The 25,805-nt window shown below is 39.3% G+C and overlaps 1 protein-coding gene across 5 annotated transcripts in view; it reads left to right on the top strand.

Annotated features, from left to right (window-relative positions):
* LOC140186954 (voltage-dependent calcium channel subunit alpha-2/delta-1) overlaps positions 1 to 14,298 on the top strand; it is a 747,581-nt gene extending 733,283 nt beyond the window's left edge. For all 5 annotated transcript variants that reach the window (XM_072241811.1, XM_072241809.1, XM_072241810.1 and 2 more), the window contains one exon: positions 4,004 to 14,298. In XM_072241811.1, coding sequence (XP_072097912.1) covers positions 4,004 to 4,120 — 117 coding nt within the window. In that variant the 3' untranslated portion in view covers positions 4,121 to 14,298. The remainder of the gene's footprint in view (positions 1 to 4,003) is intronic.
* Positions 14,299 to 25,805: the final 11,507 nt, after the last annotated feature.

Below are 25,805 nucleotides of genomic sequence, written 5' to 3'. Positions count from 1 at the left end.
AAGAAATATAAATTTGTTGCTAATAGGTAGTCTTTGGGGCATGCCCAGCTCATCAAGGTGTACTAATGGAGAAATAAACCCTGAACCAGTATCACAGATGGATGCCTCACAGCAGAAGTGAGTGTTAGAATAGTTGGTTTAACTATTCTGGAATGAGGCTGTCACTGCTGGCATTTCTTGGAAGTATAAATCATCCAGTCTACTCTGTTTGCAGCTAAACTGAATAACTACGTTAAGGATTAGGATTTCGATGCATGCGCAGACAGGAGACTCAGACTATTTATACTGTGTGTTTTGGGCAGTGGGCAGCAATCAAGGGTCCATAAACTGGAATTTGAGACCCTCTGATAGAAAGCTTAGGACAAAAGAATCACAGTTTAATAGCAGATCTAAATGATTAAGAAATTACCAAACAGTAGTATTGATTTGACTTCCTTGAATTACATTTTCCTTTTAAAATTGTTTGACTTTTATGATAGCAATCTCTTTCTGTTCTGATACCTATAATGTTAAAGTGCTAGATTCTGCTGAGATAAAATGGAATGAATGATTTCCTTTTAAGGTTAGGCAGCATTTTATCACATTTTATTTCAATATAAGTGTGTTCCTTTCATTTGTTAAGAGTGTAAAATAGATTCAGTCTTACAAATGAGGACAGTTATTTAATTTGTCTTGGCATCCAAACTTGCTTCAAATTATTTTCTAAATAATTGCAGAGATGTTTTATTACTCTCCCTGCAATGATTGACTATTGTTGAAATGATGTCAGTTCTGAATTGACCTTTAATTGAAAATCTTCTTTGCTTCTCTCTGAACAGAGCTTGAAACCGTGTCCAAACAATGGTCAGACTAGCACCATACTACTGCATCACAGTTTTCCCTAGCCTGTGATTTCATAGTTTGTACCTCAGCCATTCAGCAGAAGCCTGAAGGCACACACTCAGCGATTCAGGAACAGCTTCTTTCCCTCTGCCATCCGATTCCTAAATGGACATTGAACCCTTGGGCACTACCTCACTTTTTAAAATATATATTATTTGTTTTTTGCATGATTTTTAATCTATTCAAATTTATATACTGTAATTGATTTATTTATTTATAGTATTATTTTTGTGGGCACGTGGCCAAGTGGTTAAGACATTGGACTACCTACCTGAAGGTCGTGAGTTCGAGCCCCAGCCGAGGGAACGTGTTGTGTCCTTGAGCAAGGCACTTAATCACACGTTGCTCTGCGACGATATTGGTGCCAAGCTGTATGGGTCCTAATGCCCTTCCCTTGGACAACATTGGTGTCGTGGAGAGGGGAGACTTGCAGCATGGGCAACTGCTGGTCTTCCATACAACCTTGCCCAGGCCTGCGCCCTGGAGAGTGAAGACTTTCCAGGCGCAGATCCACGGTCTCGCAAGAATAACGGATGCCTTTATTTTACTAGTATTATTTTACTTTGTGCTTTTTTCTTCTATATTATGTATTGCATTGAACTGCTGCTGTTAAATTAACAAATCTCACGACACATGCCGGTGATAATAAACCTGATTCTGATTCATGCTTTGTTTCAGTGGGATACACTTAATATCCAGTCTCAGAATCAATTTAATATCATTGACATATGTCATGAAACTTGTTCTTTTGTGGCAGCAGTACAGTGCAAGGTGTAAAAATGCTATAAATTACAATATTTATTAAAATATTCAATTAATGCACAAAGAGGACAAAAATAGTGAGGTAGTATTCATAGGTTCATTAATTTTCTGTTCAGAAATCTGATGGCAGAGGGAAGACGCTGTGCCTAAAATGCTGAGTTTGTGTCCGTAGGCACCCGCACCTTCTTTTTTGATAGTGTAATGAGAAAAATAAACATGTCTTGCGTGTTGGAGGCCCTTAATGTTGGATCTGCTTAATGTAGCTTCCTTATCAGTTTTGAAGCTGAAATGAATTCCATTGAATTTGCTACCTATTTTTACCCTCCTATTCCGTCCTGCAGAAATCAATGGATGGGGCAGCTGGAGGGGTATAGAACTGGTAGCTGAATTAACTGAAGCTATCATTGTGGCTGTGTTTAACAATAGTAACCATAAACCCAATACTTTTCACTTCCTGTCCTCAAGAACACAAAATGATAAGCCAAATAATGGATATTGGACAAGGAGAGCCCTCGAGGCTTCTGCTCCTAGGGTGTAACTGCATGCACAGCAGCATCAGTGAGGATCACACTGTTAGAGTGTTCAAGCACTAATTCCACTGCCTGGACCACCCTGGAACCATGCTGCCCGCAGTCATCTGAGGGGATTTCAAGATTTGTTGTGTCTGCTGGATCCGAATGTCCACAATTAAGATGATGAAGGTGTTGTGCTGCAAGAAAACCTACTGAGAAATGCATGGTGGTTTGGGTGTGCAGCATCATCTGCTGCAAATACAGAGTCATTGTCACCTTGGAGACCACGTGGAATTATCCTCCTAACAGTTTAATCTTCACTGAATTTGGTTCTGTGCTTCCCAGGTGGTTTGAAACCTTGTCAATGAGGTAATGTAGTAATCTCTGCAGGTGCTGCTCACCTTCCTGCTACCTTCAACCTTTTTGGCCAAGTTACAGTGCAAGGCATAAAATGTGTGACATAAGGAGGGAATCTCTTGATTGTCTCCCACAATGGTCAGATACCAGCCAAGCTCACAGAAATTATTGGGTCTGAAATAACTGCCCCATTACCATTTCCTACCAACCCAACACTACAAACTAATTCAGACTTCTCCACATTTCAGGCATTCTATAAATGTGCACTGCCATCTTTACTAGAATCACCTTGCATTCATCTTATCATCACAATCTTGCACCACCTATATCATGGCAACCCAATTTATATAATAACCTTTGGCTGTCTGATTACAGCTCAGCCTAAACAGCCAGCACCACCCCCACCAAAATTAAGAATGGAGGAATTATACTGGCATCATTTCAATAGCACTCTTTGCCTCTTTGCCAGCTGTGGCTCACATGGTTAGCTTGGCACAGGAGAACAAATCAAAAGATTAATCTTTTCTGCACACTTCCCAGTTTATTTTTCTCAGAACATTACTTCTGCTTTTTCAAGGTCATGAAGTATCATCCAGGATAGAAAGTATGAAGCCTGATGTCTAATACACTACTCCTCACTGGAGTAGTTTGTGTAATTAAAAAGGAAATTGCTCTTCCTCAGGGGAATGTAAAATGAACAGTAAAATATGGGAGACATTGTGGTTTGTCTATTCTGTGTAAATGATAATCTCTCTTTCAAAGTCTCATTATAAAACTTAATTGAACCAAAATTGCCATTTTTAAAATGAGGTCAAAGTTTGCTACTTGTAAGTTTTGTTTTGGTTTGAGAGTCTAAATATTTAGTTAATGCATAGGCTATTTCTTAAGTGTGGATACCAGTTTGATAGGGAATGGCACATCGACCTGCACAATTGCTTGCAGGACAAAATGATTTTTCAGACAGTGCATAGGATGCCAGAGGAATTGAAAGTTTGTCACATGTCAGGAGAATAGGAATTTTTAATTCCCTTATCTACACAAGTGTTCATTTTCCTTGTGGTGGTCAGATGGAATGTAAGGAATATGTGGTTGAAAGGCAAAATCTGAGTATTTTCAGTGAATTCATCGTATGTTTCAAATAAAGTTAATCCTGTCGGTTAATGGGGGGGAAACTCACCTTTCATTGATAGTTCTAAACATTCTGGCAGTTGGTTGTACTAATTTCACATTTAGCCAGTGCTGGTAGCCAAAGCTGGATACTACCTTCAAGAGATGGAGTTGTATATCCTTGGCATTAAAGAAACATACACATCATAATTCCTACAATGCTGAATATCAGAGTAATACTCACGGATGTTTTAAAATGCTCCAAAAACGAAGCAAAATGAAATGTGTGTAAATGCTGCCTCAGCTTAAGGGATCAATTGACAAGTGCTGCTACAAATTGAAGTGTGACTAATTGTATTTCTTTTCCCTCCCCTTGGGAACAGGAGGATGATTCTGAGTGTGGCGGGAGCTCTAGTCTGAGCCCATCCTTATGGTCTGTGATAGGCTTTCAGCTTGTTCTGCTCTGGCTGCTAAGCAGTGCCAGGCTTTATCCATCATGACCGCAGAGAACGAACACCCATCTCAGCTTTCTAGACCCACCTCTCCGTAGCCTTGGATTAAACCAGGGAAACATTTGTCCCCAGGCAGTAGAAGACTGACCATGTCCATATCCTGGTGTATCACTGTGTGAAAGATTCATTGTTGATTCTCCATATGAAGAATGGTTAAGGTGCTCCATTGTCAAGTTTAAAAGAAATGTAACATTCATACAATGGTAGCAAATTGGATTGTCAGTACTGAAACCTGCCAGGCAACCTATGGGAACGTTAATGCATTTATACAAAGAGACAAATGATTTTAAAAATATCTAGATTTACTTATCATCAGGTTCATATTTTGTTTAGCTTTCTTGAAATAAGATGAAGGGTATTCTTAGTTCATGGCTTATATTAGCTGCCTGTAATTAATTTTAACATAATTTAAATGGGGTGATAATATATACATATGATCATGTGTCCCAATGGCAAAAGGCATCGGAAATCTTAAACATTACCATGTTGGATACTAAGCAGTAATTGCAACCATTTCAAACACCAAAGTCCACTGATTATTCTATGGCTTATACTATTATGTTATTGTTTGCTATTCTGTTACCAAAGGATGCCTGTTACCCTCTTCTTCCCTATCATTAAGCCATAATTCTGTGCTTGATGCCTTTCATGTCTGCTGAAGCAAATGCATAATGATTGTTGTACCCCACACAAGAAATTGTGTTAAGGCTTGTGAATGAAAAAGCTGTCATTGTGGCAATTGAGTTTGGACACTGATGCTTTTTTTGCATGAAATGCTGCTACTATTTTCTCTTTTTTTGTTTTAATATTGCAGTATAGTTAATGTACAAGGGCGATTGAATGAGTGAAATGTTGTTGATGTGGAATTTAGGTAATATGTAATTTAACTGTTTAAAGCAACTGAATATTGTCAAACATACCTCTCAACGTGCAGTGAACAGGCTGGAAGATTGGGAATGATATTCAAATGCCATCTCAAAATTGATATCATTTACTTTTGAATGGCTAGTATTAAGATGAGGGCTGGATTTTCATGATCTATTTCTGTCCAATGTCTGCAACATATGAGAAGTAAGAGTTATACAAGTCATTTAATTGAATTACAGGAAAATGCCCATCATAGTTGGAATGTAGCAAATGAAATTAGAATTTATTGAAAAACAGATAAAGTTGATGTATGGAAGATGTTTAATTCTATAGGGAAATTTAGTAATAGCAGACATGTCAAATAAGGATGTGTAATTTGGGAATTCGTACAGAAATTTTATTTACTAATCAATTAAGGTGCAGTTAAACAACCCTGGATATTACGATGACAACAAAACAGAAAAGGTTGTGCCTTCAAGTTGAACAGAGCTTTGGGGTAATACTAAGGATCTTCAGTACATGATTGTGGAGCCTTTATTGAGAATATACAGGTTCTTTTATGTAATTTTTTTCTCATTTTATTCATAACTCCAATGTATTTATATTAACATGGAATGATTGCTCTGCCAACATCAGATATCCAGGGAATGTGGAAAGGGAGGACTTTCCTGAAATAATGAGTACGTCGAATGAATTTAAACTGCATCAGTAAAAAAAACTAAGATGGCTGCAAATCATTGCAACTTTTTGGTTGTTTGGGCCATCTATTTTCATTCAAACAGAGGTCTACTGTAAAATATTTGCAAGAGCGATTCAGTATTTCATGGTATGTAAGTAATAAAACATTAATTCTATACAGGAACAGTATTTAATATACTTTGGGTAAGAGGAAGATAGTTTTACTGTGCAGCTGGTTAAAATCACTATGGTTCAGAGCCTTTGCCTGAGGCAGCTGACTTTAAGTGCAGTCCACAACTTTCTATGACCCTTTTGCCTGCACGCCTTAAGTTGTTGGCATTTCTTGCTGCAACATCAAATTAACAGAGGACTTCATTAACTCCACTTTTATTGCTTTCCTTTTAAATGACCCAGAATATTTTCCATGGCATTTTTTTTAAAAGTCTACAGCATCCATATTTAGTGATCTGATAGTAGGCCGTGCAAAATTCTGTGTCAGATTTGGGACTTATGAAATTGTCACAGCGGCATGTGACCAGCCCATTACCTCACAGTCAGGGTAATGAGTTAACCAGTGGACTACAGAAACTATTCTAATTGTAGGCAGACTTTGATCTCCCAAAAGCTAAAACAAGTTTAATTTATATACATTTTGTATCTCTGCCCAGGCAGTATTATCCACTGTCCACATGTTCAAATGGTGGCGTTACTTACAGCTGGGTACCTAACTCACCACTGAGCCACTAGTATAATGCAAGCAGCGTGTAAAATAAAAAAAACTAGTACTAATATTTATCACTTTTGGAAGCGTATCCTATTTTTAATAGGTTGAGTAAATAACTTCACCTTTCTGTAACCTCTGTTAACAGGCAAACATGAACATCCTCAAATAATTCACCCTCACGTTTACTTTCTGTTATATTGAGGATGTGTCTTGAAGCTCCCTCTGAGGTCGATACAAGTATCCCTGTTGAATTGATCGGTATAAATATGAGATCATATGCTATCATATTCTGATTAAAATGCTGCTTTAGCAGGGTTGATTTTTTTTTGCCATCTGGCCAACACTGCTGATAAAGTTTACAAATGAGGAGGGTGCAGGTTGCAACAAGGTCAAAACATCCAGCTATGAGCAGCCATGAAAATTTGGCACCTTAAATGGATACTTTTGTACATCAAAGAAATTCTAGCCAGTTCATTAATCTTGGTTTCATTTGTATTATAAGAATTGAAAAACAATATTAATTTCTCATTATTTTGAAATATTACTTTTTGTAATCTTCACTCAAAATTTTAAAACTCTCGATAAAGCATCAAATTTGGCCACTCATTACCTTACATGGAAATACTGGAGATCAGTTAAACTGTAAATTATGTCCTGAACACTGAGCCAAAAGCAATTTAGGATTCTGAAAATTAGTCAAGAGCTGAACTGCAAAGAAAGTATTTTACCATCATTTAGGATGGACATGCCCATCTCCCAAATTCACATATCCAATGCCAAAAGCTAATTTATAAGAGATAAGGGAAACCATTTACACTGTTCTTTGCCAACCCAGACACATCTGATTTTATAAAGCAAATTAACTTCTTTAGATGATTAAGTTTCAAAATGGAGTGGAATTATAAAATAAGGATGCTTAATTATTCAATTGTATTGAATTCTACAGCTTGTTGGCTGGGGCTAGCGCGATGATTTATTGTAGGGAAAACTGGATTAGATGCATCTACAGTCAATCGCAAAGAATGGTTAGAATATTGCTTTCGTTCTTATTTACTTGCTTGAAGCGCTGGATTGATATGTAAATGTTTTTCAAGCCTTTTCATGATCGCTGCAATCCTGCAAGTTAATTGAATTCAATGAAGAGTCTGATTCAAAGGATCTGAATCAATATTTGCCTGAGATCTTGCCTCAAAGCAATTGCAAAGGCATTTGTGATTCCTATAATCCTCTGATCAGAGTGAATGTATAATTCACTTAAGATATTGTATAGTTAAACTGTAAAGACAAAAGGGTCGTCCATTACTGATGTGAGGCACTTAAATGGGCTGCGTGCAATGATCCTGAATGGTTGTGAATTATCCAAATTTGGTAAAGTTACTCTTTTCCTATTCACAGGACATGTATACTTCAAATATATATTTTCACATTGTGTGGCTTTTTCCTCTTAGCCATCATTTTTGGACATCTTTCAAACTTTTTTAGTCTGTTGTCACATTGGCGAAGCTTCATATATTTATACTTGCAGTGACAGGGCCAGTTCATGGGTTGTATTAGCTTTAATTACTACATTAAAGAAGAATAAAGCTTAGCTAATTAAACACCGTACTCTAGTTTTCCACCCCAGAATGCATAATCTTTGAATAATATTAGCTCCTGTCCTTTTAACCTTGAAAGATCAAGCCTTTGAGCTACGTGAGAATATTGCAACTGATAAAACAATTAGATGTGGAAGTAGGTCACTCAGTCTCTCTTTTCAGCATACCTTACTTTTGAACTGCTTTAGATGCTCAGTAGCTTTGTTTAATTGAATTATCTATCCTATCTAACCTTACTTGACAGCTCACCCATTTCAGATATCAATGCAGTAAACCTTCTCGGAACTGCTCTCTACAAATTTCCACCTTCCCTTAAGTAATGAAACTAGCACTATGCACGGTACACCTGATGTGGTCTCGTCAATGCCCTAGTAACTGAAGGAAAACCTACTTATTTTTTCTGTCCATTTGCCCTTACAATACATAATGCTAGAGGAACTAATGGTGAATGAAAGAAAAATGTTGGCCCAATGTGATGGGCCGAAGGGCCAGTACCATGCTGAACTGCTCTATGTTCTCATTATCTCAGCAAGTCAGGCAGCATCTATGGAGGGGAACAAACTGTTGGCATTTCAGGCCAGGATCATTTATCAGAACTTCTTAATTAATCAGGTATCTTTCTTCATTTCTTCCTGCCATACTAGCCTTTTGTAAATCATGCCCATGTTCACACATATTCCCCTGCATCTCAGAGCTGTCTAATCTCTTATTATTTAGATAGTATACTTTTTCTTACATTTTCCTGCTAAAATGGACAACTTTACAGCTGCACACTTTATACTCCATTTGCCAGATCTGTAGAACATATAGAACAGCACAGCACAGTACAGGCCCTTTGGCCCACAATGTTGTGCCGATCCTTTGCCAACTCAGTTCACTCACCTACATCCATTAAAAGATTTATGTTTTTTCAGCTACTTTCTTTCATACTAACCTTTGTGTTATCAACAAACTTAGCAACCATTGATGCTCTCGTCCAAGTTTTTAATGTAAAAGGGATGAAGCTTGAAAGCTGATTCCTGCAGCATACCACTCATTACACCTTGTCAACCTGGAAAAGACCAAAACTAAATTAATATTTTTATCTCATACTCAGTAGCAAATATTTTGACCCCCATCCATCACTGGTAATATTAACTATCTGCTTCAAGGAATGATAATCCCTTGTAATATCATTCCATTTTGTATTTCTTCCCAAATCAAGGCAATGGATACCTGCAGCAAACTGATGCATAGTACTGCAGTTCCAGAGAATTAAGATGCTGTCTGAGCTGCTGAGTTCTTCTAGCTTTTTGTGTATGTTGCTCGAGAGCCAAAACTAGACTGAATACCAGCTTTCACCCGATCCAAAATAGACTAGGTTAATTTGTGTTAGTTGTACATTGTCTCACCAAATATATCTACGTTGTTCTTTATATTGGGGATTTTGTACAGAGGTCAGTAATTACTTTGGGTTGGCTTCATTAACATGCACCATTATAATTTGAATAAAAAGGCAATACACCCAAGGAAACTATCGGTTGTCTATGCAATTGTAGTGTTAGCTCATTAGCAGCTCCAACCTTGTTCAGAAATACTGCCTTTAACATTTTTTAACAATCGGAAAAAGATGCTAAAACAGTCTGCACATCATTTGGAAAATACCAAAAGAGTATCTGCTAGGAAGTACAATTTTTTTTTGTTGCAACCTGCTTTTATGAATCACTTTCTAAATTATACCTACTTTGTCACAAATACTCACACCACACAACTAGCCCACAGAAAATTCCCCATTTCCTTTCATAAAGAATGGCCAATCACCAATACCCCCACTGATTTTATTTACAGCTGCTGGACCAACCATTACACTGAGCTGGAAATTTTTACACGGCCTGAAAACTGCACCTGAAATTTGTAACAGGCATACTATGAATATTTAGAATGAAATTTGAAAAATCACATACTTTTGATTTTACTTATTAATTGTGGGGTTCATGCATTGCAATACAGCAAAGAAAATCTGTCACATTTCACAATTCTTTCACAGTTCATAAACTTTTTCTAGTTGCATCCAATTCCAGCAGCTTGGGAACAAAGGCTATACGTATGGAAGTGTGGCACAGCTTAGTGGGAACAGTGCCAATCATGATAGAAGGGTCTGCATACATGAGTTCAAAACTTTTTCTTATTTTAGTAATTTGTTTCCATAGTGAAGGTTCAGGAAGAGGTATTTCTGATAGAAAGTGCACATAAGTGTTTGGCAGAATTTGGCACAGTGCCATTAAATAATTCCTGTAAATTTTGTAAATTCTTCTGATATTAAATTGAGGATTATTTGGATTGCCTTCACAATTTTAGGTTTCCCGGGTATCTGGTTCTGACATGTCAAGATGTGCAAAGGAATTTGAAGAGGTAGCAAAGGTATGACAAGATGATATAAGATGATGAAGATGAGTTGTGCAGTCTTTGAATGTACAAATTCTTTGATTGAAATCACTTTCTGGTAGACCATGAGCTGTAAAACTCCTTGCATTTCAATTAATAGTGATGTTAAGAATAACATATTATTAAACCCTTTTAATCCAGTGTCAGCCAATAAAAGGAAAGCCTTAATATAAAGGTCTGAGTAATATCAATGTGATTACCATTAATTTGAAAATCAAATATGGGCTTTGGCTAAGCTTGTGTATGTTATTATGCTTAGTTTGACTGTGATAGCAAGGTAAATTATTCCACTCAAGTTAATCTTAGCAGAGAGAGTTCCTCTTGGGAGCTATAAATTTTAAATTGTTAAATATTATCTTCTAATTCTTTTATTTGTTTAATTCTAATCATGGGTGTTGTTTACTCTGAGTACTCCCTTTCCTTGGTTGCTCTTTATTATATTTTACTAATCTATTCAGATAAGCAGGGTTTTCATAAGGTGCTGATTTTGGCAAAGTTCTTGTTTTACTCTCCTGCTGCACACAGCCCTCAGAATGGCATTGGCAATCTGTTCCCTTCCATAGTAACTGTTTGCTGCTGATGTTCCTTTTCTGGTTTTCATTTCCTGACAATCCAGCTTTGCAGAAAGTGACCAGTTCTTCCAATTAAAATCAGATTCTCTTCTTGAACAAAGAAACAAGTTAATACTGGCGGTCAGAATACATAGATCAGACCTCATATCAATGTCAGGTGAATGGGTTCCAAATATGAATTTGGAATAGGTGTTGTTTCTCAAAACGTTAATTTCATCAAATGTTCCTCCTGTAAAGTGAAAATGAAGCAATTATGTAATTCCTGTTTGTTGTGGCTTAAGAATTCCAAAAGTTTGAGTCTGATTCCCCTAATATGAGCATAAAATGAGGTTGAAGTCAGAATTTGCTCCGCCTCCTTTGCCAATGACAAGAATTTATTCCACAATGCTGGATTCATTCTTTATAACCTTTTTTCTGAATCCTCTTTTATTTTAACAGAGTTCAATTAGTTTTGACATTCTCTGTTAGAATGATAAGCTTCCACATATACCGTAGATCCAGTTTCATCACATGGGTATCGCAGGCAATAACAAAGGCTTGAATTATCAGAGCATTCTCTATGATGAGCAAGATTCCTTAGGAAGTTCCCATTTCTTGTTTCTCTTGCTGCCAGTTTTAGAGGCTAAAGCAGGCCTGGCTAGCTTGTTTACGTTCCCTCTACATGGCACATTTTTGTAAAGAGACCAATTTATATTTCTTAGAGTTTCTTTTCAAAATTAAATCTCCCTTCCTATCAAGTGCAATAGCAGACTTGTTCTGACATTTCAATTTAGTTTTGTGAAAATATTATTCATATTGGATCATTTGAGATGAAAAACCATATTTCATTTTTCGTTTTTGTCTTTGTCATTGTCCCACAGCACCAGTTGAGAATTATTACTTGCATGTATTGTAACATTATTGAGCAGCTCAGAGCCCTGGTGCTGGCTCTAGTAATTCATTGTCACCATGGCCATCTCCCCACCATATTTAAATCTCATTGAAGCAATCTTATCTTGTATTCAAGGCTCTAGCATTTGCCTAAAGTTTTCCCCAACCATGAACACATGAACAGTTCCCCCAAATAACCTCATACGGGTCATTGATATAGGTATGAAAGGCAGCCAACCAAACACAGGATGCTGAAGATTCCTCTCGTAATTTTTACTGCACACACTCTATTTAGAGAAGCCCTTTGTCTTGGTAAAATTTCCCTAGTTTATCCAGAAATTGTTTCCCAATCCTACCAAAGTTCATTTAGTAGATTAGTGAGTAGCACTTTGTATACCGTTTTCAGTAAGCTTATGACAATGTTGACAGAGCTGTCTTCATCCAGTATTTTGGACTAATGGGTCGTGATTCCTTTTCCCAAAAGTCATATTCATAATACTTCATAGCTCTTCAGTGAACAAATAAACAAACTGCAGGTCATGACCCAATCTTTGCGTTCTGAGCTACTGCATGTCCCATTGAGTTCCTTGAGCAGTTTATATTTCGCTCCAGATTCCAGCTTCTGATGTTTATTTTGTGTCTCCAACCTCTTTAGTGAGTATATAAAGGTTCAGAGAATGATCCTAAAATTTGACTGTAACTTGTCGCCTTAACTGGTTTATAGATTCCCAAATGTGATCATTTCTCCATCTTAAGTATTAGGAAGATTGAGCTCCCTTAGTGGATATTCTGTAGAAATAATCCAAATATTAAACAAAGGGCATATTTTGACAGTATTAAGATTTTTCCACTCTTCTCATAAGCATTTCTTTAAACACTATTGGGCTTTCCACTCTGATGTCTCTCTTTTGAGCTGATTTTTTTTATTTAATGTAATTATTCATTTAGTTTATCCCAATAAACTAAATTGACAAAGTTTGTATTAGCTCAAAGAATTGACTGAGTCCCTCGGTAAATAGAAGTGAGAACTGAGTTTAAGAGCCAAGAGGTAATGTTGCAGCTATATAGGACCCTGGTCAGACCCTACTTGGAGTACTGTGCTCAATTCTACTCGCCTCACTATAGGAAGGATGTGGAAACCATAGCATGGGTGCAGAGGAGGTTTACAAGGATATTGCCTGGATTGGGGAGCATGCCTTATGAGAATAGGTTGAGTGAACTCAGCCTTTTCTCCTTGTAGTGATGGAGGATGAGAGGTGACTTGATAGAGGAGTACAAGGTAATGAGAGGCATTGATCACGTGGATAGGCAGAGGGTTTTCTCCAGGGCTGAAATGGTTAGCACAAGAGGGCATAGTCTTAAGGTGCTTGGAAATAGGTACAGAGGAGCTGTCAGGGTAAGTTTTTTACGCAGAGAGTGGTGAGTGCGTGGAATGGGCTGCCGGTGACAGTGGTGGAGGCGGAAACAATAGGGTCTTTTAAGAGACTCCTGGATGGCTACATGGAGCTTAAAAGAATAGACAGCTGTGGGTAAAGCCTAGGTAGTTCTAAGGTAGGGACATGTTTGGCACAGCTTTGTGGGCCGAAGGGACTGTATTGTGCTGTATGTTTTCTATGTTTCTAAATGAGCGTACATTCTTCAATTGATGGCTAAACAGGACACTGACCATAATTTAACTAACTATTTTGACAGTATCATTCAATATCCTTTTTGTTTTCATTTCTCATTAATCCTCCACTGTCACATGGTAAACAGAGGAAGAAGCATAATGCATAATGCGTATTCATCCACAAATTTGAGATTACATAGCCAGAGCTGTGAATAGGAAAACAGATGACACTCTAGTCTAATAATTGATTTTTAAAAATCAAAATTTCAGATTCATTGCAAGAAATTAAAACAGAATTGTTGCATCCACAACTTAGCCAGTTCATAGACAGTTTGGTTTTGAACATATTTTCAACGAAACACCTTTCGTTATGCTTGAACTGTGAATTTTTGAAGACCCTTTTACATGTACAATTTGGTGTTGATTTTTCTTTAAAGCTTATGCTGTTAGATGAATTGGTGAAGAGCAGTGCTGCTGTTTGTGCGTGTTTATATGAGGTTTAAATAGCTTTTTTTCCCCCAAAATCATCTAGCCCTGTAGCCTTACTGGGTTGCAAATTGCAAAGCTGTCTTACAATGTGAATGAAGGGAATCGTGCTGTTGTTGACCATAGTGCAGAGTGCCCAGGTCCTGCTTTAATGGATTGTTTTATTTATGGTCTTCGTGTGCTTTCTGAACGTTTTGTGGAACCTGACAAGCCTGAAAGAAATTTTGTATAAATTTGTACAATATTGTTTAAAAAAAGTTTATAATCTTAGAAATGTTGTGTTACTTTATTCTTGTGCAAATATATTCAGAATAAAAGATTTATCAGTTAAATCATTAAAATGCTTCACCATGCTGAATTTGTGAAAGCTTTTTCTTTTACTCTGAGAGCAGACTGTATGAGAAATGAAGGCATTGTAGTTTTTGCATGAAGCTATGAGGTCTCAAAATAATGAAGTATCAGATGAACGTTAAATGTGCAGCATCAACAAAAAAGAAAAGGATTTTACTTCATCCATAAAGCACTTGATAATGAAGGCAAAATTGGCAAAATTTGCCATTATTCATACCAATTTCTAGCCCAACCTGCAACTCGCAGCAACTTTGGACGTGTGAATGAACACATCCAGAAGGTACTGTCGGTGACTTGCTGCTTATTTGCCTAGTACTGCTGGAATACTCTGAGGAACTGAACACTTGCCATACTCTTCCAAATAATGATCCTGTTCCCCATTGATAGCAATAGAGTTGAAATTACACAAGACACAGAGGGTTTTTTTTTTATTAATTTAGCTACTTCTAAACATTTTTAAGTTTCTGAGCAAAATGATTGTGTTCAAGTGATTGCTTTAAATTTTTGTGTTTGTCTATTTTGCTTTTAAAACATTAAAGTACTTTGTGTCAGCCTTCACTGTGAAAGATACTAACAGGTTGCCAGAAGTATGAGAATGTTAAGGGGTAGAAGTAAGTGTAGTTGCTATTTCTAAGGAGAAGATGCTTGTGAAGCTGAAAGGGAGATAATCACCTGGACCAGATGGACTACACCCAAGGGTTTTGAAAGAGATGGCAGAAGAGATTGTGGATACATTTGTAGAGATCTTTAAAGAAACACTACATTCTGGAATGGTTCTGGAGGACTGGAAAATTGCAAATGTCACTCCAGTCCCCAAGAAGGGAGGGAGGCAGAAACAATGGAAATTATAGGCCAGTTAGTCTAACTTCAATGATAAGATAGGTCAAAGTCAGCATGGTTTCCTTCAGGGGAAATCTTGCCTGGCAAATCTGTTGGAATTCTTTGAGAAAATAATAGACAGGATAGTCAAAGGATAATCAGTGGATGTTGTTTACTTGGATTTTCAGAAGGCCTTTGACAAGGTGCCACACATGAGGCTGCTTAACAAGAGCCCCCAGGGTATTACAGTACTGACAGGAGACAACGAGTGGGAATAAAGAGTCGTTTTCTGGTTGGATGTCAGTGCCCTGTGGTGTTCCACAGGGCTCAGTGTTGGGACAGCTTCTTTTCATGTTACATGTCTATGATTTGGATGATGGAATTGATGGCTTTATGGCCAAGTTTATGGATGATACAAAGCTAGGTGCAGATGCAGGTAGTGTTGATGAAGCAGGGAGTCTGCAGAAGGACTTCGATATTAAGAGAATGGGCAAAGAACTGGCTGATGGAATATAATGTAGGGAAGTGTATGGTCATGCAATTTGGTAGAAGGAATAAAGGTGTAGACTATTTTCTAAATTCAGAAGTCATGTTGCAAAGGGACTTAGGCATCCTTTTGCAGGATTCCCTAAACGTTAACTTGCAGGTTGAGGTGGTGGTGAGGAAGGTAAATGCAATTTTTGAATGCATTTTGAGTGGACTAGAATATAAAAGTGAGGATGTAAGGTCTCAGAACGCACTTGGAGTACTGTGAATAGTTTTGGGCCCTTTATTTAAGAAAGGATACGCTGGCATTGGAGAGGATCCAGAGGAGGTTCACAAGATTGTTTTTTTGGAAATGAAAGGGTTACAGTGTGAGGAGCGTTTGATGGCTTTTGACCTGTACTCACTAAAGTTTAGAAGAATGGCGTGGGGTTTCATTGAAACCTACCAAATATTAAAAAGGCCAAGATAGAGTGGATGTGGAGAGGATGTTTCCTCTCATGGGGGAATCAGCACCAGAGGGCACAGCCTCAGAATAGTGAGCTGTCATTTAGAACAGATGATGAGGAATATCCCTAGCAAGAATATAGGGAATCTATGGAATTATTGCCTCAGGTGTCTGTGGAGGCCAAGTCTTTGGATATATTTAAAGGGGAGGTTGATAGATTCTTGATTAGTCAGGGCATTAAATATTACGGGAGAAAGTAGGAGAATGGGTTTGATGGATAATAAGTCCACCATGATGGTACTGTATAGCAGAGAAGGCTGAATGACCTAATTCTGTTCTAATGGTTTAAAACTTTCTTAATTCTTTTGAACTATATTACATCAGTCCTGGGTCATCCCAGTTCTGTCTGGGTCAAGATTTAGCTGACTGTCAGATTTTCCTTCTTTCATTGGGGAGAAACTGGTTCAGGTGTGATGGTTTCTTTCGCTCCTTTGCATCCTCACTACATGCAGAGGTGCACACGAAGGGTCCAAGCAGCTTTGTACTGCAATTTCCCACCGGAGTACTGTCTCACGCAAGTTCATATTTTTTTCTATCAAAGCGGTCACTGAACACCTTGTACCCACCACTGGCTTCAGTAACAGACACAAAACACGGGAGGACCTCGCAGGTCAGGCAACATCAATGGAAATAAATGAACAGTCGATGTTTCATGCTGAGACCCTTCCTCGGGACTGGAAAGGAAGGTGGAAGATGCCAGAATAAAAAGGTATGGGGAGGAGAAGGAGGATTAGCTAGAAGGTGATAGGTGAAGCTGGGTGAGAGGGAGAGTAAAGGACTGGTGAAGAAGGAATCTGAGAAGAGAGGAAAGTGGACGATAGGAGAAAGGAAAGAAGGAAGGGCACCAGGAGTGTTAATAGGGAGGGAGGTAAGATGCCAGAGTGGGGAATAGAAGAAGAAGAAAGGGGGAGGGAAAAAATTATCAAAGGAGAAACTGATGTTTATGCTATAGGTTGGAGGCCACATGGATGGAATATTTAATGTTGCTTCTCCAACCTGAGACTGACCTCATCGTGGCAAAAGAGGAGGCCATGGACCGACATGTCGGAACGGGAATGGGGAAAGGAATTAAAGTGGTCGTACAACAGGAAATTATGGTTTCGACAGATGGAATAGAGGTGCTTGACAAAGCCGTCCTCCAACTTATATCGGGTCTCACCAATGGAGAGGATGCCACATTGGGAGCATCAGGTACAATAGACAACACCAGCAGATTCACAGGTGAAGTGTTGCCTCAACTGGAAGGACTGTTTGGGGCCCCGAATGGAGGTGAATGGGAAGATGTAGCAATTCTGTCACTGGCCAGGATGGAGATTAGTAAGGAAGGATGAATGGACAAGGGAATCATGGAGTGAGCGATCCCTGCAGAAAGCAGGGAGTTGGGGAGTGGTGAGGGAAAGATGTGTTTGGTAACAGGATCCTGTTGAAGATGACGGAAGTTGCTGAGAATAATGTGTTGAATGCGTGGATCTGGGGGCTCTGGGGTGATAGGTGAGGACAAGAGGAACTCTATCCCTGTTAAGGCAGTGGGAAGATGGGGTGAGTGTGGATGTCTGAGAAATGGAGGAGATGCAGATGAGTAAAGCAACAGTGGTGAAGGATGGGAAACCCCATTCCTTGAAGAGGGACGACATCTCTGATGTCCTGTAAAGGGGAGCTGCATCCTGGAAACAGATGCAGCGGAGACAAAGGAACTCAGAAAAGGGAATGGCGTTTTTACAGGAGACAAAGTGGGAGGAAGTATAGTCAAGTTAGCCATGGGAATCAGTAAGTTTATAAAAGATATCAGTGGAGAATTTGTCTCCAGAGATGGGGACAGAGAGATTGAGAAAGGGGAAGGAGATGTCTGAAAAAGTGAATTTAAGGGCAGGGTGGAAGTTGGAGGCAAAGTTGACAAAAATGACTAGCTTGGCAGGGGTGCATGAAGCAGCACCAATGTGGTCATCAATGTAGCAAAGGAAGACTTGAGGGAGCGTTACTAAGGAAGGCTTGGAACATGGACTATACTACATAGCTAATGAAAAAGCTGGGATAGCTGGGGTCTATGTGGGTGCCCAAAGCTACCTCTTGAGTTTGGAAAAAATGGGAGCAGCTGAAGGAGAAATTGTCAAGTGCAAGGGACAGAGGAGAGTTGTGGTGGAGGAGAATGGGTTGGATCTTTTGGTGAGAAAGAAGTGAGAGCTTTAAGCCCTTCTTGATGGAGATAGAAGTATAGGGACTGCACAAACATGGTAAAAATGAGGTAGCCAGGTCTAGGGAATTGAATGTTGTTGAGTAGATGGAGAACATCTGAAGTGTACAATATCTGTGTCATTAGCTGCCATTTTGTCAGGAAGAACTCATGCTCTGTACGCACAGTGAATCATCATTGTTGTTAACTTCAAAGTTCAAAGTACAATTTATTACCATACATGTCACCACATACAACCCTGCGATTCTTCTTCCTGCGGGCATGTTTAGCAAATCTGTAGAACAGTAACTGTAAACAGGATCAATGAACAACAAACTGTGCAAATACAAATATAAATAAATAGCGATAAATAATGAGAGCATGAAATAACAAGACAAAGAGTCCTTAAAGTGAGACCATCGGTTGTGGGAACACCAGAAATGGAATAAATGAAGTTATCTCCTTTTGTTCAAGAGCCTGATGATTGAGGGGAAGTTATTGTTTTTGAACCTGATTTTGCAAATCCTGAGGCACTTGTACCTTCTACCTGATGGCAGCAGCGAGTAAAGAACATGGCCTGGGTGGTGAGGATCTTTAATGATGGGTGCTGCTTTTCTACAGCAATGTTTCATGTAGATATGTTTAGTGGCTGGGAGGGTTTTACCCGTGACGTACTGAGCCGAGTCCACCAACTTTTGTAGGATTCTCTGCTCAAAGGCATTGATGTTCCCATACCAGGCCATAATGCAGCCAGTCAATACACTTTCCACCACGCATCTATAGAAGTTTGCCAAGGCTTTTGATGACATGCTGAATCTCTGCAGACTCCTGAGAAAGCAGAGGTGCTTTCCTTTGCAGATACAAAAATCCCATAAGGAACATTTATGATAACTGGTAAATGAATCACTTTTGATTATAGATTCATGAAGTTAAACAGAATAAAAACATGCCCAATTTGTCCATGCCGATGAAGATGCCTATTTACGCTCTATCTCATTTGTCTCAATTTGGCTTGTATCACTCTAAGCTCTATCCATGCACCTATCCAAATGGCTCTTAAACATTGTAATTGTACACCTGCCTCTAACACTTCCTCCAGAAGTTCATTCCACATACCCACCATCCTCTGAGTGCAAAACCGTCCCTCAGTTCTCCTTAAAATCTATTGTGTGACGTTGGAAGAAGGATCTAGGAGATCTTGAGGTGTAGTTGAATTGCCAAGGTATACTTCTGGCAAGTTGGGTGAATATAGACAAGTAGTCAGTATGGACACAGATGAACTGAATGGAGTGTTCAAGTGCTGTTTGGTAAAGACTACAAAGTAATTTCAACATTAACAATATGCTCGCAACAACAAACAGAATGCTGGAGGAACTCAGCAGGCCAGGCAACATCTATGGAAAAGAGTACAGTCGATGTTCCAGGCCGAGATGCTTCTTTTGTTGACAGAAAAAGAGATTTTGAGAGGGACCAATGTTCCTTCTCGCCCTTGCCAGATATTTAGATGAGATTAAGTCAAAGATCCACTTTGGGTGCTAACTATGAATGAGTACCTAGGTTAGGTTAATGATAACGTCCTTTTTGATGATTTCTAGTTGAGATTGGCAGGGAGGGGAGGAGGTTATTGATTTAGACTAGCAACTTAAGATTGGGAATTATAATTAAAAATATTCACAGCAGGAAAGAAAGCCATATCCCAGAAAAAAGGTATTGTTTTAAACATCACAGAGAAATACTAAATGTTATCAAAGATTTTGAGATATTTTGATGGCATATTGTCTTCTGCTCATCCCTGTAAAACAAATCACTGGGTGCAGGGAATTACAGAATTCACCTAATGAAATACCGTAGCTGACACCAAAGCTCCCAGAATCTCCTGTGGGGCTGAAGATTGTTACTCAGAAAAATTGAATATTTTTTCCCATTTAAATCCTTTGGATTTAGCTAGATCTATCATTTTAAAAAAAAGCAATGCTGTTTTCTTTTGTTGTGAAGTTTCAGGAATGTGCAAAAGGATAATTTATTGTCTCCTATTCAGGCCTGCCTGTAATTTTGCTTTTCAGTTCCCTATAGAGAAGAACAAGGGGTTAAGTGCTACAGAGAGGAGTGGAATGTATCTGGAATTTTTTTGTGTACTTCCTGAGCAGTCTTTAGTATACTTCAGTGTCGTGTTGAGCAATGATGGCAAGGACATATATTACATGTTCAGCACCATAGGTGCAGAATTGCCTGTGAAATAGCATTAGATGTGCAATGTGAATGAAACCCACTTGGAGGGTCAGCCAAGCAGGATCGGTGTGCAAAGCAGATAAGTACCTTCGCAAATAATTTCAGTTATGTAATTGCAGAATTACATAAAACTCTGCTCTTCAGCACTCTACAATTGAAAGTCTGCCTTTATCAGATTGAAAAACTGCAGAGTGGTAAAATTAGTCAGCTCCATCATGGGCACTAGCCTCTGTAGTATCCAAGACATCTTCAAGGACTGGTGCTGAGAAAGGCAGCATCCATAGACAAGGACCCCATCACTCAGGACATGCCCTCTTCTCATTGTTACCACAGTAAGGAGGTACAGAAGCCTGAAGGCACACGCTCGGTGATTCAGGAACAGCTTCTTCCCCTCTGCCATCCAATTCCTAAATGGGCATTGAACCCATGAACACTTCCTCACTTTTAAAAAAAAAATTCTGCTTTTGCTCTATTTATCTTAATTGAATTATTATATATATATATATTTACTGTAATTCATTTTTTCTATATTTATCATGTATTGCATTATACTGCCACTGCAAAGTTAACAGATTTCACAACATACAGTGTGCCAGTGATATTAAACCTGATTCTGATTCTGAATCATTACAATTTCAAGTCTTTCATATCACTCTGGAGACTTAGTCGGGTAATTCCAGAGATGAAGTGGCCCGAACCCTTCAAGGTAATTTCTCTGTTAGGTTTGCATGCGGAATTCCTTTTACAGGATATGCAGTGTGACTTGAACTACTTCACCCTGCCATTGGTGCTTCCCAGTATAGTGCTGGACTGTGAGGCACTAAGTTACCTTCATCTTTTCTTCTGCCCTACCTGCTGGTGCTGCACCAGCTCAACCCACTTACCCCTCTCAAACTAATCCACCACATCATGATCTCTAAGTGCAAAGCCCCCGCCCCCGTTGAATTGACTACTCAAATATTCACCCTTTGGCTCCTTCGTTTTCTTCCCCCACCAGCCTGTCTGTTGGTGTCAGGCACTAATGCCCAACGCTATCCGAATCGCACATCTCAGACCCAGTTGGGTCCAAGGAAATCAGCCCATGCTGGCCCTGACTTGCGAGCAGATCAGGGAGTGAGAAAATGTTAATTGTAAAACATTTTTAAACAAGGGAGAATCTGCAGATGCTGGCAATCCAAGCAACACTCACAAAATGCTGGAGGAACTCAGTAGGCCAGGCAGCATCTATGGATAAAAGTAGTCAACGTTTCGGCCCAAGACCCTTCGGTAACATATTTTGTTAGCTTTACAGAAAGTCTTGATCTTAACTGAAGTTTATAATGAGGGAAAAAGTGGCCAGTGACCCCTCATCCATCCAGGATCACTCGAACCTCTAGCAGTGATCTTCAGTTCGCCAACTCCTGACCATTCCAATTCCCTTGTTTAAACCTCATAACCGGAGGCTATTCAAATCCATCATAAATTCACAGTTGGTTAGTCAATTGATTTTCATTTACCTTGGCATACTTTGTACAAGTTCAGTTCTTTCAATTTAGTTAATCAACAGGGAGTGAAAGTCTGACTTCCACATATATCGACAGCTGAAGGACTGATTTTGAAGGTTGTATACACCCTATTGTCAGGCCCTAATCCTTTGGACTGCAGCTTGCCTCCCTTCTCCCTCCATCATACTTCCTGCTTATTATCACCCACCACCCCGCATTCTCACCCAACCACATGCATTCCCATTGCTGCCCACACCTCTCCCTGCAGCATAACTCATTCATTTCCTGATGGACTCTATGTACCTAAAATAATCACTGCATCATACCAAAACAATACTTTATACAGGAAACCTTTCACTTTGTCTTTTTAATGCCTGATGTATCTTATTTCCCCGAAAGGCACACTGTTAACATTCCATTCTCCTACCCTCCATAGCTCAGAAGGACAAAAGGCAAAGGTAAATTAGATTATGAAGACACGTAGTCCCCTTTTATTGTCATTTAGTAATGCATGCATTAAGAAATGATACATTATTTCCTCCGGTGTGATATCACAAACCAAGACTGAAAAAACTGACAAAACCACATAATTATAACATATAATTACAAACAGTGTAACAATACCATAACTTGATGAAGAAAGTCCGTGAGCACAGTAAAGTTCAGTTTCTCAAATGTCCTACATCTCACACAGACGGGAGAAGGAAGAAAAACTCTCCCTGCCATGCCGACCACAATCCGACTCTGAGTCATCCGAAAACTTCGAGCTCTGATCAGCTCTCCAACACCAAGTATTGAGCGCCATCTCTGCCAAATGATTTGACCGCCTTCTCGGTCGCCAAAAGCAGGCAAGGCCAGGGATTTTGAGGCCTACCCACCAAAAGATTCCCGACCACGCAGTAACGACAGCAGCGGACGAGCGTTTCAGAAATTTCTCCAGATGTTCCTCTGTGCTTTCACGTCCATTCTCCATCAAATCAGAATTGTCCACGGCCCCTATTTAACAGATACAACATCATTTTTCACCGGAGAGCTGCGCACGCGCGGTGCGCTGCCATCTTCTCCTCCCGCCGAAAGATACCCGTGAAGGCAGAAGGACATTAAGCATCATATTGAATAAACTGGGCTCTGCTGTCTTGGCTTTTCCTGCCCCAATGTTACCACTCGCCGTCCCAGTTCAGCATCCTCAGAGCTGCCCAAGTGCCACAAAATACGTTTAAATCAATCAGAGCATCTGAATAGCTGAGACTTCCTTCTCCAGCCAAACCAATCAAATACGAACAGCTATCAGACCCAACACTTCCCTAGATCACTCAGCAACTGGATCAGACACTAGCATATAATATTTAAACAGAGTTTCTACAGATATTTAAGAGGGAACTGGGTGACTGAGATAGTTATAAGATCTCCAAGGAATGAAGACAATAAATTAATAACAGTAAACAAAGAAATGGCAGATATGCTAAATCAATTTCTTGCATCAATCTTCACCATGGAGTTCTCTGCAAATATCCCTAAGATAACAGATGGGCTGGTTTCAAACATTAGGGATATTGTAAAGGATAAAGGGAATTGGTTTATTGTTGTCACATATACTGTGTACAGTGCAAAACTGTTTTGCAGGCCATCTATGGAGATCATTTCATCACACCAGTAAAGTAAAAGCATCCGTTAGTCTTGCGAGACCACGGATCTGCACCTGGGAAGTCTTCACTCTCCAGGGCGCAGGCCTGGGCAAGGTTGTATGGAAGACCAGCAATTGCCCATGCTGTAAGTCTCCCCTCTCCACGACACCAATGTTGTCCAAGAGAGGGGCATTGGACCCATACAGCTTGGCACCAGTGTCGTCGCAATGCAATGTGTGATTAAGTGCCTTGGTCAAGGACACAACATGTTCCCTCGGCTGGGGCTCGAACTCATGACCTTCAGATCGCTAGTCCAACGCCTTAAACACTTGGCCACGTGCCCACATCACACCAGTAGATAAGGAAGTACAAACAAAAAGTGGGCAGTAGCTGAATGCAGAATGTAGTGTTACAATTACAGAAGAAACATAGTGCAGGTGGACAATCAGAGAAACACATGTGACTAAGATTCCCCGTGCCGAATGGCTTACACCCATGGATATTATTTATATATTTACCTTCCGGTCTTTTGAGCTATGCCACCCCAGTGACCCCAACAATGCCAATGTAACTCCATCTAAGCATAGGACAATTTATGTTGACCAATTAACCTACCTTGTAAGTTTTTGCTCCGTGGGAGTAAGTCAAAGCTCATGCATTCCATGGGGAGGATGTACAGAAACTCCTTAGAGAATGTTGCCGGATTTGAACTCCAAACTCCGGAACGACCTGAGCAACAATAGTGTCATTCTAACTGCTACACTACCATGGCACCCAAAATTTTTAGAGGAACTGACTGCATAGATGGTGGAGCCATTGGTTGAAATTTTTCAAAACAACCTAAGTTCCGAGCAGAAGTTGGATTGCAGGGAATACAGGCCACCTAATTAACATTTGTTGTTGGCAAGATGCTAGCATCAACAACCAAAGAGGAAATAGCTAACCACTTAGAAAAGCTGAAGATAATCAAACCTGGTTATTAACATGATTTCGTTTGACAAATCGGCTCAAATTAATTGAAGTCTGTAGTTTTTGGAGTTTATAGGAATGAAGGGTGATTTTGTTCAAACATATAAAATTGCAAGGCAGGTTGGCACAGGAAATGTTGAGATCATTTCCCTGCTGTGAGAGTTCACAGTAAGGGCACATGGCTACAAAATAAAGCCAATCATTTTAAACCTGAGGTGCAGAGAAGAGTTTTCTCTCATAGGGTCGTCAACCCCTAGAATCCTCTGCTCCCAATGGTGGTGGAGGCCAGGCATTAATTTATATAGAAAGGCATAAATATCTGAAATATTAAGGAATTGATAGTTACAGGGGACTGGAGCAGAAATTGTGTTTAAACTAACCTAGATCACCATTATCACGTCAAATAGTGGGGCAGTCTTAAAGGCCCTTGTAACAAATTCCAGCAGTCCATTTCCTTGTATTTTTGTTCTATCACTGTTAACAACTACAATTTATTCAGAAATGGAAGCAAGCTCTAGAAGATGTATCTCAAGAATATGTCAAACACACACTGAAGATTTACAAAGAGTTCAAAATGAAATTATTAAAGCACTTGCTTTGAGTTACGGTCATCCCACAGACGCAAGTAGAACATATTGTTGTTCATAAGAGCCATGAAAGAATCCTAAAACCAAACAATAGTTAAAATAGTTTCCAGGGATAGTTCCATGGCTGAACACACAATCAACAAACATCTAGTGTAACAAACAAACAATGTCATATCTACAAGAACTAATACAATTACCAGAGATACTCAAAAGGCCATAGTTTGAAATGGGAACTGACTTTTCAAATATTTTGATGATTGTTTGTGATTTTCAATGACTAATTGCAGAAATAGTCAGTTCTTGTATTTTAATAATTCATCACTTCATTGAGCCAAAAAAGGAGACAGATGGAAGTGTTCTGCAAAAGAACCTGTTTCAATGCTGCCATCACCACCATCAGCAGGTGCCGTGCCCAGTTTGAGCTTTGACTGCCATGGCCCACACACTCCTGTTTCGGGTCAAGTGGATCAATTCATTGGTATTCATTTCCAGTTCTCTGGCTGATATCTCCATCATCAATTGTCTTTGTCTTCCTCTCCCTTTCTTCCCTTCAATCTTTCCCATAACTCCTCTTTCCTAATCACATGTCCCGTGAAGTTATGTTGCCTTTTCATGATCTCGTA

This window comes from Mobula birostris, chromosome 23, assembly GCF_030028105.1.
Source record: "Mobula birostris isolate sMobBir1 chromosome 23, sMobBir1.hap1, whole genome shotgun sequence".
NCBI classification, from domain to species: domain Eukaryota; kingdom Metazoa; phylum Chordata; class Chondrichthyes; order Myliobatiformes; family Myliobatidae; genus Mobula; species Mobula birostris.
This window is presented reverse-complemented; position numbering and strand designations above follow the sequence as displayed.